The following is a 19019-nucleotide window of genomic DNA, read 5'->3' on the forward strand; positions in this document are numbered from 1 at the left end:
GTATAATTAATTATTTTCCTCCATTTCTGTGAGAGCCTTTTTCCCCTCTTATATGAGTCCTGTTCCCACTCTGATCGCACTAATAGCTTTTTAGCTCTCTTTCCTGTCTCTTCCTATTTGCAAGTGCGATGAATTACAGGCTGGTTACCAAGGAATCTATTACCTGTCCTGCATACCAATAGGCAATTAAGAATGAATTGGTTTAAATCTGATGTTGGGCTCAGAAATTATTTTGAAAGAATCTCTATCTTGTGGATGGACAAAGACAATTTCAACCTACACAAACAACATATGATTGTTGATATCATTAAACAGATGCATACCGCTTATTTTATTGTATAAAAGGCCAAATGGGAATAGTTCATCCTTAATAAATGAACAACCTATGAGAGGGTAAGCTTTTGCATGCCAGTATTTGGGTGTCACAAGCATAAAGGTCATTTCTCTCATCTCTAAGTGAGCCCCGGTGAGAAGGGCTGAGTGGCAGCTCTCATCAATATTAACTAATGCCCTTTCTTTCATCTACATCATAAATCCATGGAAACAATCACACACACACTAACATCTTTCAGGGATTAGGGGACTTCTTGATGTGGGAAGTGAGTGTGAAGTATGCCCAAATTGCATGATAAGCCTTATGCTTAAAAAAAATGGCCAAAGATATTTTAGTCCTACAAACCTCTAGCATTACAACATAACATTAGATAAACACGATATTTTCCTATTTGTTCATACTTCAGATGTGTTCACATTCTTTAAACTGTTTTCTATTTTGCCATGTTTCCAACCACAAACTTCTACTTGTTCAGTTTTATGTGACAGACCAATACATAGTAGATAATTGTTAAACAGAAGAAAATGAAGTTATAGCTCATGTAATTTTTCATTTAAATAGTGTGTAGCATGTATTATTTTCAGATCATAACAGTAAGTCTTTTTAGATATGTGTACATTAAGTGCTTAAGATTTATTAACATACTTTCCTTGTCATAAGTGAGTTTGGACAAAGAGGTTCAGTAAGCTATTCAAGTGAAGGTAAAGAGGACGATCTTTTATTTCCTGGTGGATCATCTACTGTAAATAAGTGGTCCTCGTAATTGTCAATCATTCTGGTGATATGTTTACGTAAGACCGTCCTACATGCTCGGCCCCAGTTAGCTATATTTTTCTGCGCATGCGCGCTTTAACATGTATATTTGTGGTGAGTTATTGTTTCAGACTGTTTCAAGCTCACCTTTCTCACCGCATTTTTTGAAAATGACCGTGGGTTGTAAGAGTGTCTAAGAAGTGTAGGAGAAGAAAAGAAAGGCATCAGAAGAGTCAGATACATCCCACAATGCCTTTTCCGGAGACCTCTCCGCGCAAAGCATTATGGGATTTGCTGTCACAGCGGCCCGCTGTCGGAACTAATTACAAAGATGACGCAGGCGCTGCGCAGTGAAGAGGGAGTTATGTGTTCAACAGAGAAAAAAGCAGTGATCATCTGTCCGAATGTGCAGTTAACTGAATTTGTTATGAATTCAATTATGATTGAGGAATTTAGGGGTTAGGTAGGTTGGACGTTCGGGCACAGTAAGCTTGTATGAGTGTGCACGAGGAGAATTGGACTCTTGCATGCTCTTGCACGAACATTTTTTAAAGTGGAGAGGGAGGGGCTTTTCAGAAATTTCACGAAAATCCTCCACAATACCTTCAATGGACTTCAAGTCTGAACTTTGACGGGGATTCTAACACTGACCTTTCAATTAAACAGTTACACTGTTTTTCTGGTTGAATGGTCAGGATTATTCCCAAGTTAAAAGGTAAGCCTCCATCCGAGTATCCAAGAGTTTTTCCTGGATTCAGTTATATTTAGTTTTTTTCCCCTCCAACGTTCAATTATGACCAGAAAACAATTCACTGCAAAAGAAAAGCAACACTCTTTCTAGTTTGCAATCTTCTTAATGCAACCTGCAGCAACATTTTAAATAACACGTCTTACAGTTTGGTTTTTTTCCCGAAAATGTCTTTCTCATTGCTGCATTGCACACATCAGTGGATATGCTATCGACAAATTCTGAGTTATTGATACTTTCAGAGTTTCCATTGGCCCTAGGATCATTTTCTGATTAATGCTCTCCTTGCCAAGGTACCTAAACTCCAAAATTTTATCCCTGAACAGTCTGTGGTTTTCCTTGGTCCCCTTATGCTGCTCAGTAATGTCGTCAAATAAAGCTCTGAGGCCTACAGAGCTATACTGTTATACTGAGATTACATTTTAAAACTTTGTCATAAAACATGTCATAATGTGGAAAAGCTTAAAGTGCCTTTATGGTCTAATAAAGTGTAGAGTTAATTGAACCAATGGAAGCAGCGCCAAAAACCACTAAGTAAAACCAGGAGATTCAAAGTTATGTAAAGTGAGAAAAAAAGAAAGAAAGAAGAAAAAGTAAACACAAATTAATTATTCTGAATATTAAAAAAAACAAGAAACACGAAGGTGCATGAAATCATGTGAATGGTGTTTATGTGCACCTGTATGGATGCAGTCCTGAATGCAAAAAAAGCATTCAGGAGAAAAGTGAAGGAGAAAGTGAAGACAGGCGCAAGTGAAAATTCTTTGATCAGTACATGAAAACAACTGAAGCTTAGGTGAGACGGTGGAGAACAACAAAAAAGATGTCACAGAAAATTATGGCAAACATGGCACTGTGCACTGTAAACACTGCTAAGGCGACACGTAACATTTAAATTCCACTGTCATCTCTTTTCATGTTTTCATGTTCTGAATGCCAGAAAGCTTACAAAAACACAGCAGAAGGGAGTTTTTATTTTCTTTTAACTGAAACTGAAACTCAACAAAGAGAGTTTTTAATGAGGCACGTTAGGCAGATGAAGGCAGCTGAAGCTCCCATTATGTAAGCACATGTAAGTTTGCAGGTCAGAGTTTGTGAGTGTGTTCTCTGAAACCAGCAAAGTCCGATTACCTGAAGGGACTGTTGCTATTCACAACACACTGCATGAACTAATAACATTATTCCTTCTTCATTAGTGTGGGAGCTGGAACAAAACCTACAAGAGAATATGGTGCAGACCTAAAGGTGATTGATGTTGTCTGTCTTAACACAGCTTATTCCCTGAAAGGTTTTTGTCATTGTTAAAATTTACCATTTGACTGTGCATGGCAGTATGTTGTAGGAGGATAAAACTCAGCCTCAGGCTTGGGTTGTAAAATCTGCAAAAAGAAATGTTTCAGTCTGTCTCATCTTGCCTGAAGGAACTGCTCACCCACAAGAAATAATTTCATTAATATGAGTTTTAGTGTGACTCACTAAATAGTGATCCATTATCCTTCCTGTGCACTATTCCATTACTTTAGCTTTTGCTGCAAAGGTTTAAATCATTATAACGACAAACAGCCCTCCGTTACATTTTATAACTCACAGCACATCAGGTTTTTTTTTTTTTTTTTTTGCTGAAAACAGCAGGACAATATATTATAATTAACTTTTTTAATAATATTCTATATCAAATGGCTAACATTGAAAATAAAGACGAGTTATCTAAATAATTTTGAATTATCTCTCATTTCCAGCATTTTTATACAATTGTCACAATTTCTGTTGAATTCTTGGAAATAAAAGATACATTTAAATTTATTTTTGTATGTTCAGATTTCCATGTGTTTTGAGATGATGACTCAATATACAAAGGCAGGTAGTGAGAAAGTGTATATCGAAATGCTTCAATATCAAGACTGCTAACGTCTTTAGAAAGCATAGTGCAAAGCATGAAAGTCGTTATTATAGTTTGTGCCTTTAATGGCTTTGTTGAGCTGCTTCTTAGCAGGGAGGTCTTAAGATACAATAAAACTTAATTAACCTTTAATATCTAAAATTGAGTATACTTATTGGATTTTACAAAGAGTCGGTTTCAAATGTTTCTGATCCACATGTGGTCAGATTTCTATCTACATACTTAGTTGCACAGTTTCATCCCCTGAAACATTTCCATACAAAATTTCGCTTTCCAATTGTCTCACTAGTTGTGAACAAGATTTTAGAAAAGATCTGACTTAATATCTGACCACTCTTTTCAAAGGAAATGGTGGAGCTCAATTTATATTATATATATCATTTTTATAGGGTTGATATTTGGAGACATTCCAAATGTTTAATGCTTGATACTTAATCCATTCTGAAACTACTTTTGTTGGAATACCCAGTGCTGTTATAGTTCTTTTTTTAAAGTCAGTATTCACAACTCCAAAGGAAATATAGGTATATGACTGATCCATTTAGAAAAACACATTACATTAGCTTATATGCTATAAAGAAATTATATATGGTATATATAATTTTGTTAAGTGGAAAAAAAACCCCACTTTAAAATATGCTTGGAAAGCAAAAATACAGTAATTAAGCAAATCAGAGACAGAGAAGGTCGTCATCCAAATGAAACAACTGTCTGGAGCTTAAGCACTAGGTCAACTCTTTGCTTCTGGCTGTGATTTGGAGTTGATATTCTAAGTAATTTATGGCCATTTGGCTGGCATGGCACATTAACTTCACAGTAGCCAGATTGATATATGTGGAACTGAGTTGAGTTCTATGTTATCAATGTGGGATGGTTGCCATTCAGTCTGTCTGTGAAAAGGAGGGATGTTTAGTACAATACTTCGAGGTGATTGGGTGACGTGCCAGCTTGTACCCGCCTTCCATAATACACTTTCAGCCAATTGTAGCAGCAAATCGTGATGTTTCAGTGGAGTAAGCTGATAAATCAAACTTTTTCAAAATCCTGTCAGAAGAAAAGCACACACATCCTTCCAGTTTACAAATGCACAAAGTGCTTCTCTTTGCTACTTTTTTAAACGAAAAATGTTTGCTATTTTAGCCGAGTCAACTGCTATATCGACAGGTGAGTCCTCCAGCGTAGCCATTTTTATAATGCCCTTCTGACTGAAGTCATTCCTACATGTCCCGCCCCAAAACAGACTGCTGGCATGTCATTTGGTCCAACTTGCTCGTTGTTACGATAAGGACATAGTAGCGGGGGGTCTTTCAAAATGGATTTGTTGTGAGACTTAAAACTTAGATCTTGCTACAATCCAGCTGAACAACATCAGTGTGTGAATGGGTTAATGCGTACTTCAGTGTGAGACGCTCTGGAAAAGAATGTGTAGTTGGTTCGTCGTTTGGTTCTGATTTTGGATTTATTCAAGAAGTTTTAATGAGGACATCTTTACAAGTATGACTTTATAATATGTTGATAAGATTCCAAAACACGGAGCGAGACTGTTTGATTTTACGACAATGCAGCATTGTAGGGGGGCACTAAATATCTGGAAAAAGCCACCTCAAACTTGAAATAACATAACTGGATTAGAAAAAAAAAAGGCGTTAATGACAGAAGATATCACATTGATCAAGATTTGATCCTGTCAGAGTTCTAAACATCACCTCGTTTTATTCTGTTTTCCTCTGTGGGGTCATGAAAAAGACTTATGGATTCTGGAAAGTCACCACAGCTGAATTATAGGAATGAACTAATATTTAAAAGAGGATTCTGGCCTTTAAAAAAACACTGGAAACACAAAGGAACAAAGTTATCACTGTAAGGACATTAGATATATGTGGATAGGTTGGCAAATCAATGTTTATACCTGTCAGAATGACAAATAAACAAGACAGAGGCAGCTTATTTAAAAGTCTATTTAAGGGTCTGTTTGCCTGTTTGTGTAGGAGTTGGTATGTGAGGTAAAGGTGCCAGCTGCACACAGAATCTATTAAATCAAAACTCCAGACAAATGAATGTAGATAAAGTAGGATGCTGATGTCTACATATGTGTAGATCATCAATTTACGTGTCATCATGGGAATAAGGGCTTGTTTAAACTCTGCAACTGCATAAAACCTACCGGAAACAATATTCTCAGTTCTTTGGCAATCTTGATTGTGATGGGCTTGTTTACCAACCTTATCTGACTTTGAATTGGATAAATACCTAAAATATTTTTAGATCATTTATATTCATATTGACTAAGGGAAAATAGAGTAACAATAGACCTTGTGAAAAGTTTTTTTGTTTTCCATGTTTCTGATAGATTTCCAAAATCTTTTGATGTTTACACATGAACATAAGCTTGTAATCTAATTATCACACAATGCATCAGTACATCATTTTCAGTTTACAAATTGCTTAAGCTACAACATGTAACATTGGTTGGATAAGAGGTAAAGATCATTGGCACTTGTAACAAATGTAACTCTAAGATTTTATATTTCATTTTCAATTCAGCTTAAGAGCAGGAATCAGTGAGTTAACGTTTTGGCTCAGCAGCAACTACTATAGATGCTTTGACCTTGAACTTCCCCCTGAGCTGAATGTCTGCTAGTAGTATATGGTAACCTTCACCAGTATGAGCCATGCTACCACAGCAGGGGCTACACTGTGGCACAGTTTGCAGCGCTGTAGTCTTGCAGCAAAAGGGTTTGATCGCAAGCATGCAAACTCAATGTTCTCCCTGCGCAAGCATGGGTTCTCTCCAGGTACTCCGCCTTCCTCCAAATGTCCAAAAAGATGACTTAGGTTAATTGGGATCTCTAAATTGTCCTTGGGTGTGCATGTTTGTATTTATGGTGATATGTCTTCATTGGTGGCCCTGTAACAGACTGGCCACCTGTCCAGGGTGTATGCTGCCTCTTGCCCATAACCTGCCTTTGTAGTTTGATTCTTAGGTTTTTGTAATATTTATCTTGTTCTGTTGTTTGCTCTAGTGATAAATTACTAGGGTATGCAGTAGATGGTTCAATCCAAATTTTTTTTTTTTACAATAAGTGAAAAAGCCTCATATTGGAAACGCTGATTTGTTTATTTTAATGTATAATGGACAACATTTTATGGTGTTGCACAGAATATTGTGGATGACTAACTCAGTGATTCAAAAACCCGCGTTGCTTTGACAAGTCACTCATAAAGACTTAAGACAGTAAAATGACTTACGTTTTCTAAAAAGGTATAACAAAACATGGAAACTTAATTCCTTTGCTGAAATACCTAGTGGGACTAAAAAGAAAAAAGAAAAAAAATATGTCACCCAAGTTACACGGTTTAAAGGCCAAGTAAGTCCCTTTAAACTATATAACTTTATGCAGACGTATTGTATTACATATTTTATTTATTTAGCTAAGCTTTAACATATCATTATGCAATTTAGCAAAATAATATAATACAGACGAATACAGAGTTAGATAAACGTTCTACTATGGTGGCAAATCACCAATATTGTATTCCAAAGCCAGTTCACTGTCACATTAATGATTCAGACCCCAACAGCTTCACTCAGTCATGATGTGAAGATAATCTGGTGCAGTCTGCAGTGTGCAAAGGCAATTTGTGGCAGTCAATAATATGCAAACTGTATTGATTGAGGAGGAATTTACCAAAGGATATAGTCATACAAGGCTCAATATAAGACACTTTTGGGGGGGAATACAATAGAATAATGTCTGAAAGAAAGGAACATACAGCACTCCCCCCAAAGGATATTGTGCTTGATTTACTGAAGTAACTGTGGAGGAAATATCCACAGTGTGATATATGTGTCTATGTATTAAACAAGACAGAGATTCAAAAATAGCTTTGACAACAACAGCAAATATGTGACCCTGGAACAATGAGTTACATTTCTTGAAGAAAAAAAAAATGATTTGGAGACTTGGAATTTTATGAGACAGGGTTTTAGAACGCCACAGTAGAAAAGAAGCAGCCAAAGCAGGTCAAAGGCAAAATTCTGAATTCTGAGCATTGCTCAACACCCAGAGTGTAAGCAAAGGATTAATTTAGAAATCTATTCATTGTGCCTCAGCAAGGGAGAGCAGGGAAACATGATATAGTACAGTATAGAGTCCAATAGAAGAAGAAAAAAACTGGAATAAGAAAGAGATAGAGAGTAAACAATGAAGAAAGTGTGACAGAAAAATGGATATAAAGCTTAACTCTCCAAGCCGTCCTCCAGATATTTCTAAATACTTCAATAACGTGTTTTTCAGTATAACTGTACCTCTACATTGTTCTGGATGATGTTCCTACGACATATTATATTTTAATTTCTTTATAGAGTTCACATTTCCTTGGTGGTAGCATAGCATCTAGTCACTGCATAGTTATATTTCTTTTGATTGCTATTACTGGTATAACATTGTTTGAATCTGAGAAGGTCAAATACATCTAGATGATATATATCCACCAACTGCAAAACATGTTTATATTGGCAGCATCACGGTAAGACTGTACATGAACATAACATAATTTACATTGAGTGCATGCTGACAATTAATCAAGTCACCCAACCTAAATAATATTATAGCTACTTGTAGGAGAACAGGATATTTATATTTAACCTATAGAATGTTCTCTAGATACTGCAAGTCAGATTATTTTCAGAATATTACTATTTTTACTACTATATACTATTTTTTAAACAGAATAGGCCATGTGAATTAATTTAATCAGTAAAATAGGAGCAGCACAATGTGATCCTGACCAGGTCAGTATTATAGAGTCCTAGAATCAAGTTAACTTCCATTATGATTTCAGGAGTCAGCAAACAACTTATCAAATGGCCTGTTTCCATTTTTTAAAAATCAGTAGAGTTTCTTGGTGCATGTCTTTCTAGAATCCATCTGCTAAAGTGTGGTTTTCATAAAGAGAGTCTAAGGTCTTAAACTGGTTATCATTTTGTAAACTTTCCTTTCTATTGATTCCGAAATATTTTCCATGGGACTTAAATTAGTAGAAAATGGAGAAAATACAAACGATTTGATTTTCCTAGAAGTTCTTTTGTAAGGGTGTTGTGAACTGTTAAGTTATGTTTAATGTCCCAGTCAGTACAGCACATAACCCCTTAGATAAGAGGACCTGCAGCAAAATCTCCTCATACAAGATCTGTCTAATGGACCTACTATAAAACCAACATTTCTATTGTTTTCAGTGGAATCTCCTGGTGATGTTAAAGAATCTACATTTTTTAGCGGATAATACATTTTTCCTTCATCTTTCATGGTCCTGTGTGTGATGCTTTCTTGATAAAGACATAAATCAGTACAGCAGGAGAATTGGCTTTTTAAAATCCTTTTTTGTTCTTTAAATCAAACATTGACAGAGGTTTTCTAGTAGTTTTGGCCCAAAGAGATCATCAGTATTAGTGCAGGGGTTTTACTGTGCAGCTCAACAGTCTTGTCATGCTCAAAGACAATAAGGCCATCTGTCTTTGCCAACGGGCAATAGGTACATTTATTCATGCCCAAGGTGAAAATAACATGAAAGCCAGATTCCTGCATAGCTTTGACTTTGCTATAGTCTCAAAATTCTCAGTTTGTCAATTGTGCTTTTGAGTTAGATGCATATTTTGATAATTTTTTGATTGTTTTGTATCTATTTACTCTTTTTACGTATAAAGCTTAACATTATATGCTTCAATGATATGCTTCTGCTGGTGAAAAATGTCAACACAACCCTCATCCTAAACCATGTAGAAACATCACCTTAGGCATTTAAAGCATAAACTCCAGCTGAAAGAGTGTCTAAATTTAAATTACCTCGATTGGTATTTGAGAAATAAAAGCCTAATCTAGTCATTGACAGTATAAATTCATTGTTAAATGTTATTCTTAACTATCTGTCCAAAAGCTTGTACTGTATTTCACCAAGTATCAAAAATAGGTTCTGTATTTGTCACTGATCATTAAAACTAAATTTAACGTAAAATCATTCTTCTCAGGGGTCTATTATTTACTATGTCTCTTCTATTATGTTAAATGAATCCATTCTAAATATAATACACATGCATTTGATCATATTGCGTTTTCCTATGTGAAACTAAGCAGTTTTAACAGAACTACAAGTAGGTCATTGGGATTAAAATGTAAGTAGCAGAAACAGGGGTAAGGCTACAAAGAGAGAAAAAGGGGTCTCTGGTGCCCGCTGTAACATATCTCAGTCAGTCAGGCTTCAGTTCACGCACACAGACTGTAAAACTCATGCTGGATTCTTTTATGCACTCAGAAATTAGTGCCCCTTTCCCATGAGTGCACCACTTTATTCATTACTCATGAATTCACACACTTCCTGGTGCATTATGAGACACCCACCTGATGTTTATTCATCAAGGTTCCTTCACAATCATCCAGCTTATGCATACAGAAACAGAATAGGATTCTTTGTCTGTGGGTGAGAGGTGTTAGATGACTATTAAATGTTTTAATAAGTATAGGTTAAGTAATCTTTTAATTTATCTAATTCTATGATGTAGGCGGTACAAGACAAACAAACAAGGAAATCGCATTACACTGTCATGATGTATGATATATATTATTGTATGTGTGGCTTGCAGCTCACTGGAGACCAATCTTCTCTCCAGAAATAATGAATTTTCTAATGTATTTTAGATGATGCTCTAAAACCTTTAGATACTTAAGGAACAATACTTTCTTATAAATAATGTAAATAGAAATATGACCTTATAATATTGCATTGAGTCAGAACCAGATACAACAAACCTTTTTTTGTCTCTGGGTTAACAGTGGCTCTATGACTACTCCCACAGTGCTTAGAGAATAAAATCTATCAATAAAGCATCAAAATAAAAAAAAAAATAAAAAAAAAATGTCAAAACAAACTGTGTAATGCTGCATTAATTCTATTCACTTAAAAGTTGAAAATCAGCCAAAATTCATACATTGAACACTGATGTCAGGCTGAGGTAATGCACTGTTTTTCCAGCAGCTACGGGTTGTTTGTCCCACTTCCATCGGGAAAACAATTCAGGATTATTGCATGAAAAAACAGAAGGGGGTTGTAACTAGTTACATTTATTTATTTATGGAGTTGTCACACCATGAAGATTTAGCACCAAATGACGATGTCCCAGAATCTTTTAAAACACTGGCATACGCTGAACTTTCTATGTATTTTGTCAATTTTGAGTGTAGAGTCCAGAACGTAAGTCCAACTACAGCCGAATTTATGCATAACTCACGGCAGCATAATGCCCATGAAATGATGCACAAGCCAGTGCCCTAAGGGGGGCAGTGCACCCTGGAGGCGCCTGGCCTGCATAAAAGGCACAAGAACATTTCTCTAATCTTCGCATTAGCAGTATTAACCTAGCTGCTTTTTACTGCTGCCAAAAAAAAGAAAAAGAAAAAAAGACAGATGGTTTGCAGTCTCAGCAGATTCAGCGTCATGTCTGCTAGGAAGTTTGTTGGTCAAGGCTATGGGAATAATCGCAGGGAGGATCGATCACACTCACCTTCTCGCTCACCCTACAACTGATCAGAGTAAAATTGATGAGATCATGATTATGTTGGAGAACAGCTTGTATGTATTCTCGTCTCAGCCTTGCCAAATCCTCCATCTCCTGCGGAACCATGAAGTCTGGACGGTTTCATCCAGTAAACCGCCTTTTATACCAATACGCTGCCAATACGCCATTATACAGCAGCCATAAGCTAGAAACATGTTGGTCATAGTGGATAAGTTATGCACAAGTTAATAGGGGTGGGTAAAAAAATCGATTTAATCGATTTTGAATCGATTCATTTAAATTTTTGCAAAATCGATGTCTAAGGAATGAGATCGATTCATTTTAGAGTGAACCGCATGACGTTCACATTCAAATAAGCAGGAAAGATGCACTCAAGATTACTTCAAGCCACACAGCTGCAAATATACCCAATAGGTTGACTGAAGACAGTAACAAATGGGTGCTGACCAGGAAACACCCTGTAGTTGTTACAGACAACGCTACAAATATGGTTTGTGCATTGAAAATAATGCAGCTCATGAATGTCTGCTGTGTCACGTCTGCTTGCCCGAGTGAGGCTTCACTTTTTCACTTTTCACAAACAAGTTTGCACTTTTGAGACAATTTTGTTCACATCTCAAGTTTAAACTGTCTAATTTACAAGTTTGCACTTTATGTTTAATGTGACAGGAAAACACAAAATAAATGAGTATTTTGAAACACAGTTGACACTTTCATTATTGTAAAAACAGATTGAATCGGAATGAATCGATTTAGAACTGTAAAATCAAATCATTTCAGGACTTTGGCGAAAATACCCAGCCCTACAAGTTACTCATCGGTTTTAGATAAGCTAGACACCACGACTTGTGAGTAATTTACAATCATCATGTGTCAACAATCCCATAACTTACCTGTAACTTATGGCCCACATATCAGCATTCGCTGGCATGCTTGTATTTGCCAAATTTCAATGTGTGCTAGCATACTTCAGCGGGCTCCTAACCTACACAAAACTTACCCATAACTTATCCAACGTACAACATCGTTTTTGCCAAACTTTTTGTACGTCACTATACACTGGCTAAATCGACAAGGTGTCATAGTGCCATTACATGTACTTGAGAAACATTTTGAAAAAAGAAGTTTTGTTTTTTTAAGGTCTAGTCTTACATCATATGATAAAGCTTGACTACTCGTACTTGAGTAAAATTTCTGGCTGCTCCCTCCATTGTGAGAGAACAGAGAGCGAGGTAAAAGTACATACCATCAACGCCGTTGTTTTTACTGTGATGTCACTTTTCTTCCATCCAGAAGAGTTACACTACTAACTTCTTGTTAATGCAGCTAACTCTCCAAGTTTCACAATTGTTGACTTAAGGTCTTAGCTTCTAACTTATCTCCCTGTTGTTTGTTCCATTAGCACTTTTGAAAACAGCCCGCATACTCATGTCTCACGTGCTACGATGATCACAGCTACCTCAACGACCCGCCCCGTCTATGTGTAGTTGGCTATTAAGTTGCCTTTGCTTTTTGTCTGGATTGGTTGAATTGTGTGATTGACAGATCAAAGATAGGGACAATAAACAGTTAGCCATGCCAGTGTAAAAAACAAAAGTCTAAAAAAATGAACACTTTCCATTCAAGGGGGGCCCAGGTGTCTCTCTGAGAGACATAGTTAACTACCTTGTATTTTTTATTTGAGCTTCATCAAGATGAAGAAATATATACAGTTATTCCCATTCAATATAGATGCTTCCAAGGGGTAAAATTATAAAACCGCTTTGTATAAATTTCCAATGTAATGCTGACATTACTAAGCTATATATGTCTATTGAGATTAATTTAGCCAGTCAGGTAGATAGATCAGCCCAAGAAAAAGCCAACAACACAGGATTGACAGCCGTCGAAATCAGACAGGAAAGAAGTTGTCATCTTTAAATCTGGGTCTTAGAAAAAAGTATGCTAAGTCAATGCTCTCTTAATGGCATAAAATATGCCCGTGATAATTAAATAAGATATCTTGATGATATTTTTCAACTATTTTCTTGAATCCCGTATTCAACAGGATTAAATTTTTTTTTTTCTCCAACTACAGTTAAAACTCCATTTTGATTAAGACTGCTTAGAGTGGCTAAGTTTATCCTGTGCTATGCCTGTATGTATATTGTCTGCTATAGCGTTAGACCATTGGAGGATATAATGAACATTATGCGTCATTCTTTTACAATATTCTACTACTCAGTAAATTTGAATAATTTTTTGTATTTCAGTTTATAACTTTAATTCGTGCCTCTTCTGGCCTGACGTTCTGTGCAGTTCTAACACTGTCCTGGAGGTGGCATCAGCTGGACTGCCGCTGCTGCTGCAGATATTGTATTCTCCTACAAATGACACTTTGCCTTTCATTGGTTAATCCTCTCTAGACATTGGGTAAACTTTTAAAGTGAGTTAATTTATATGCTCTTTTTCATTCTCAAAATATGTGTTGCTGAAGCAGCTATCATTGCCATTAATTTCACTTTACTATCACATAGAAGGTACCCCTAAAATCAGTGATTTAGAGTTCTTTTTTAATTGTGTATAGTATACATGCTCTGTCTTCTAACTTCATGTCCGCTCTGCTTTTTTATCAGCATATCAGCTTCTTTGTTTCCTAATTTTTACTGCAACTAACTATATGTGCTCTCTATCAACCTTTTAAGACATGAAAAGCTTCTCAATGCTCATATACTTAACTGATTCTTTCCCAGACAGAGCCACTTATAAAGCTATTTTATTAATCCTTTCTCTAACATAAAAGTATTTTTGAAGCAGTGGTTCTGTGTTACTTATGTGTTTTTGAACCCCCAATCAGCTTTGGCAGAAGGCGGCTGCTCATATTGAGCCTGGTTTGACTAGAGGTGTTTTTCTGTGAAAAGGGAGTTTTTTCCCCTCCATATGCTTAACCAGGAGGAGTGAATCCTACAAAGACAATGATGCAATGCATTTAGCTGGGTTTCCTTAGACAGAAAACTTTTAACCAAGCTATCTGTGTGATTTAATTAAATTGTGTCTGTAAAGTGCCTTGAAACAACATGTACCGTCAATAGCAGCTATATAAATAAACTAAACTAAATTAAAATGAATTAAGTATGATAAAAAAGGACAGACCATTAAAATGATAAAAGAACATAATGGGAGAGGGTAGCACACAGTACATTTTGTGTTCTTCATCAAAAAGACATGTACTTCAACATGAAACGCCTTATTGAACAGGCACTAAAAAGAATAGCCACCTGGTAAGCTTGTAGCTGCTTTAGAATTTGTCAATTATTTACTAAAGAGGGCAGTTTAGTTACTCATAATCCATTACTGTGTCATTATTTTCTTCTATTTTTCATTCTAGTTTATTATGTATTCATGTTTTACCATTATGTGTTATACATTCGAATTTTAAAGTTGGCCAGTTCTTTGCATGTTAAAAACAAAAAGGTCTATTTTAACAAATGTTGGTTAGAGCAGCACTGCAGAATCAGTTTGGTTATAGTATGAGCTAATATATTCAAGTCTTAGTAACCATTTAATGCTGGATAAGCTGAGAACTTAGGTTGACTTGCATGTCTTGTCATCATATTGCAAGATGGTACACATCTACTATATGATTAAACAGCCAGTAAAAGAGCATGCAATCTGTTATTAAGGCAGCAGTTCATATGAAATATTAAAACATCTTGTGCAAAGTGTGACACACATACACCTTTTGCTCCCTAGACCAGCAGCAATAGAAACATGCCAAAGGTAACAGCTATCTCCTATTAACCTCTGCATGTTAGTCAATCTTTGACAGTAACAAAACTTGAATAAAAATAAAAACAAAAAGCAATACACATAGTCAGGCAAAGCAATTCCAAGTAAAACATTGATTTGCTTCAGACCTGTATCTTGAACACACTGAAATTATATATGTTTGATTATCTTCATTAAGTATATTTTTTACAGTTTCAAAATTATGAGCACCTCTGAACTAACAGCAGTAGGCTGCCTAAGTTGCATTGTTAATTCTTCTTTTAAAGCACAAGCATCACAGAATCTCTTGAAAGCTTGAGGTGAAGCGTAAAGACTTAGATCTTAACTGCAAGAGAACATAGAGGGATGGTAAAAGATTAGCTGTCATCCCTCAACAGATCAGAAAAGACAAGACTTCCAAGTGATTCTCTTTCAGGAAAAAAGAAGATATTTTAAATCCAGTCATCATTTTTATTTCAGAGTAGTTATGGCTATAACTTGGGGTGGTTTTGAAAAACCACACTAGTAGTTTTACAAGGCGAAGGTATAATCCAAATGAAGTAGATTTAAGTACTAAAAAAATTAAGCAAAGAGTATTACCTTGGTACACCAGCCTCATTATAAAACTGATCTCTGTGAAATCTAAAATCAACATCTCAAAACAGCAGTAGCTGTTACACACAAGCCAGTTTCTCCTAACTGAACCGACAAGGATATGATAAGCTCAAGCCCATGACACATTAAGACTGGACAGAAGAGGTTAATACATTGTAAGGCCACCTTTTGCTGCAGTTCCACCTGAAGTATTTTGGTTTATGTCTTGACTAGGTTTTTATAATCAAGAGGCTTAATTTATTCAATGTTACCCACTTCTAAAGTTTAAATAGGCCAATTTTTATCTTGACACAGCTTTTCAATATTTTTGCAAATCGCTGTACATATAGATAGTGTACTTACATGCATTGGTCACTGCAAAGCTATTGGCGGTCTCTATATTGTCAACGTGTGGGACCAGGTTAAAGGGAGCTTCCGTAGCATTAGGGCTGGTGTTGTGAAGGAAGATAGCTAGCCGGAAAGCTGTGTACTCCTGATCTGTATTCCTAATAAACAGTCCACCTAGACAGAGGAGGGAAAAGTGAAACCCGGGAAGAGGAGGGATAAGATGGGATGGAGGGGAAGTGAGTTATTGTGGGGCAGACAGGGGTCAGGTTGGAGCATGGTGAGACAGGGTGATGCAGGGAGAAGGAGGGACGATGGATGGGAAGGGTGGAGAAAAACAGAGGGGGGGAGAGAAAAAAGAAGGCCAATTTCTTCATTAGCTTTGTTATAAAAGGCAATCTGTCTTTCCACACATTCTCAAACTCTGTCTAACACACAGGCATGAATACAAACACGCTTGTGGATGCTCAAACTCCTTGTTTCATTGATGAAATCCGAGAGAGACACACACAGAAAAAAGGAGAGGAAGAAAAGAGATTTAAAAAAAGCTAAGAGGGAAGTCTAATGAGTCAGAAAGGATAACCAGATCAGAAGGCATTAGTTAAAAGAAGAAAAAGATCATCTAGGGCATTTGAGCACCTCATTTTCAGTTAACATTTTAACAAGAAGAATGAGAAAACACTGTAAAAAAGACTGCTAGTTCATAAAATAAAAATAAATCACAGAAAGCACAGCATTAAAGTGTGGTAGGGTATACCTCTGGTAGAAATAAGGGGTCATGTAATCCTTTCAGGGCACTCTCAAATAACATGTTCTGACCAAAGAGGGGCAGCTTCTATTACCTTAGCCTGATAAGATATTAACAACAGTAATCTGACACAGCAAACTGCTACAATCAGTTCCATTTATTTAGATACCGAAAATATGCTTGGTATTCCATAAGACACATTTGTAATGTTAAGACAGAAAAAGCACAGTCAGCATATTAAAGGGTGACTAAGAAAATACTTCCAGGAATGACTTGTGTTTTTGCAAATCCATGATTTTTATGAACTATGGAAAAGGGACATGATTATTTGAGGGGGTGGGGATGTATGCTAAATCAAGACATGATTTAGCATACAATGATGATATGTTTTAAATTTTCATTTCTTTTTAGTTAAAAAACATGTATTTTCTGACTGTTTCATTTTTTTTTCCACAGACAACCTTATGTTTTTATGCTTTACCTAAGTCCTGTGTTATGAATTCAATAATGTGTATAGAAGGTGAGATGTCGCTCATTCTAGATCTTCTAGATATCCAGTTTCATTGTATTTTTAGAAAAGCCATTTTTTCATTGATGTTTCTGGACAGGAATTTGTGTGGAGAACTGCATTTCTCTTGTAACTAGGGTTTTCACAATGGCTCTTTCCTTGTTAAATAGAGTAGTTATTTATTTATCTTTTTGAAACAAATTATTATTATTATTCTGCACAATGAAAATCCAGGGTCCTATATGAATCATTTTAATGCAAACTTGATTAATCTTTAGGGAATAAATTAACAACTAATATTTTTGGGGAGTCATCATACTTTTGTTTTATTTCATTTATATTCTGCTTGCTCTGAATCACAGTAAGTTCATAATGGTCGGAGGTTGAGGTACACTCTTGACAGACGACTAACTTGAAATGTATCTTTTTTAAACTGAAAAGGGGAGTTGGAGTGTCCTAAAAAAAAAAAAAAAAAAAAAAAAAAACTCATGTATTGGGAATCTTGAATCATATGGTGCAAAGCAACAGTGCAACAGACAATGTGCCACTGGACTCCCACTTCATGATTCAATTCTTTAAATAATCTTCCAAACTATTTCCACATTACTCCTCCAAGTTTCAAAAGAAAAAACACAAAACTGAGATAGAAAATATTGGCAGACTGACATACTGTAAATGTGTAGGCTGGGCGAAAAGTGGCAGCGACAGAAGAAGGCAATGAAGGCAGGAGTGTTAACTAAAACTCTATTAATCTCTTAATGATGCTTATATTACTCACATTGAAAGTTCTTCTTAATATACCCACCAACAGAACAAGCAAGTATAGAGAATTCAGACTGAGAGCTAGATTTCTTAACTGTAACTGGGCTCAGAATGAGAATAAAAGCTTTAGAGTGAAGTAGTTTTAAAAAGCATAGTGGTTGGGTAACATGCAAACCTCACAATAAACTATTCATACGAACAACAGAAGTGAAAGTAATGCTGAAACTGTGTCAGTTCTTCACGATTAAACAACAAATTCCACAAGACTATTTTCTCCATCTTTATCCGTGTGTTCTGCTTTTAATCTTGTAGAGAGAAAATTTTACTCTTGATCTTTTATACAGTAGTTTTGCCTACACACTGATGGAAACACTCTTAAGGAGGAATAATAAATTCCCCCCTTTTAAATGATATCACTGTATCTCCATGTATGTTCCTTCTCTGGTGAACTTAAGTGCCAGTAGAACATCTTGTATCTACAGGTAATTTGTGCATTTACAGAGGACTGTATGATGGAGGGGAGGGAAGAAAAAAAAATATTCTTATTGTTTTCTTTTCTACTATGCTTTTGTTATACTGGAACGCAAAGAAATCACATTTTGCATCTTTACAGGAATGCATAGATGCATGAAAATCAGTGCATTTGTGGGTATGTTTAGGCACAGGGCAACCAGTGAATATTTAGTGCATTAAGTTTATTGGCAGCTGCAAGGAGACAGAGTCAAGGAGCTGAATCTCATTACAGGACCTCACTGTTTACCCCCTCCACCCCACCAATCCCTCACACACAATGCAGTGAGTGGAGCAGAGGCGCAGAAAAAAATCATTCCATATATATTAGAGGTTCCCAAGTAACGGAGCTAAACTGATGCTCCAGCGTCAGTGAACTTTATTTCTGATTTCTTAGGAGGGCTTGGAAAAGGTTCATACCGTCCTAACAGGGGAGACGGAAAAGGGAAAGGAAGAAAGCGACCTAGAGCAGGAATGCTGCAGTATCTAAACAGTGA

At 36.1% G+C, this 19019-nt stretch overlaps 1 protein-coding gene across 6 annotated transcripts in view; it reads right to left on the minus strand.

Annotated features, from left to right (window-relative positions):
• The window catches only part of gria4a (glutamate receptor, ionotropic, AMPA 4a), a 164909-nt gene that overhangs the window by 145117 nt on the left and 773 nt on the right, over window positions 1-19019 (minus strand). For all 6 annotated transcript variants that reach the window (XM_038307702.1, XM_038307701.1, XM_038307703.1 and 3 more), the window contains exon 2: window positions 16013-16171. In XM_038307702.1, the coding sequence (XP_038163630.1) occupies window positions 16013-16171 (159 nt within the window). The remainder of the gene's footprint in view (window positions 1-16012; window positions 16172-19019) is intronic.

Source organism: Cyprinodon tularosa, unplaced genomic scaffold (genome assembly GCF_016077235.1).
Source record: "Cyprinodon tularosa strain WSP-4 unplaced genomic scaffold, ASM1607723v1 ctg619, whole genome shotgun sequence".
Taxonomy (NCBI): domain Eukaryota; kingdom Metazoa; phylum Chordata; class Actinopteri; order Cyprinodontiformes; family Cyprinodontidae; genus Cyprinodon; species Cyprinodon tularosa.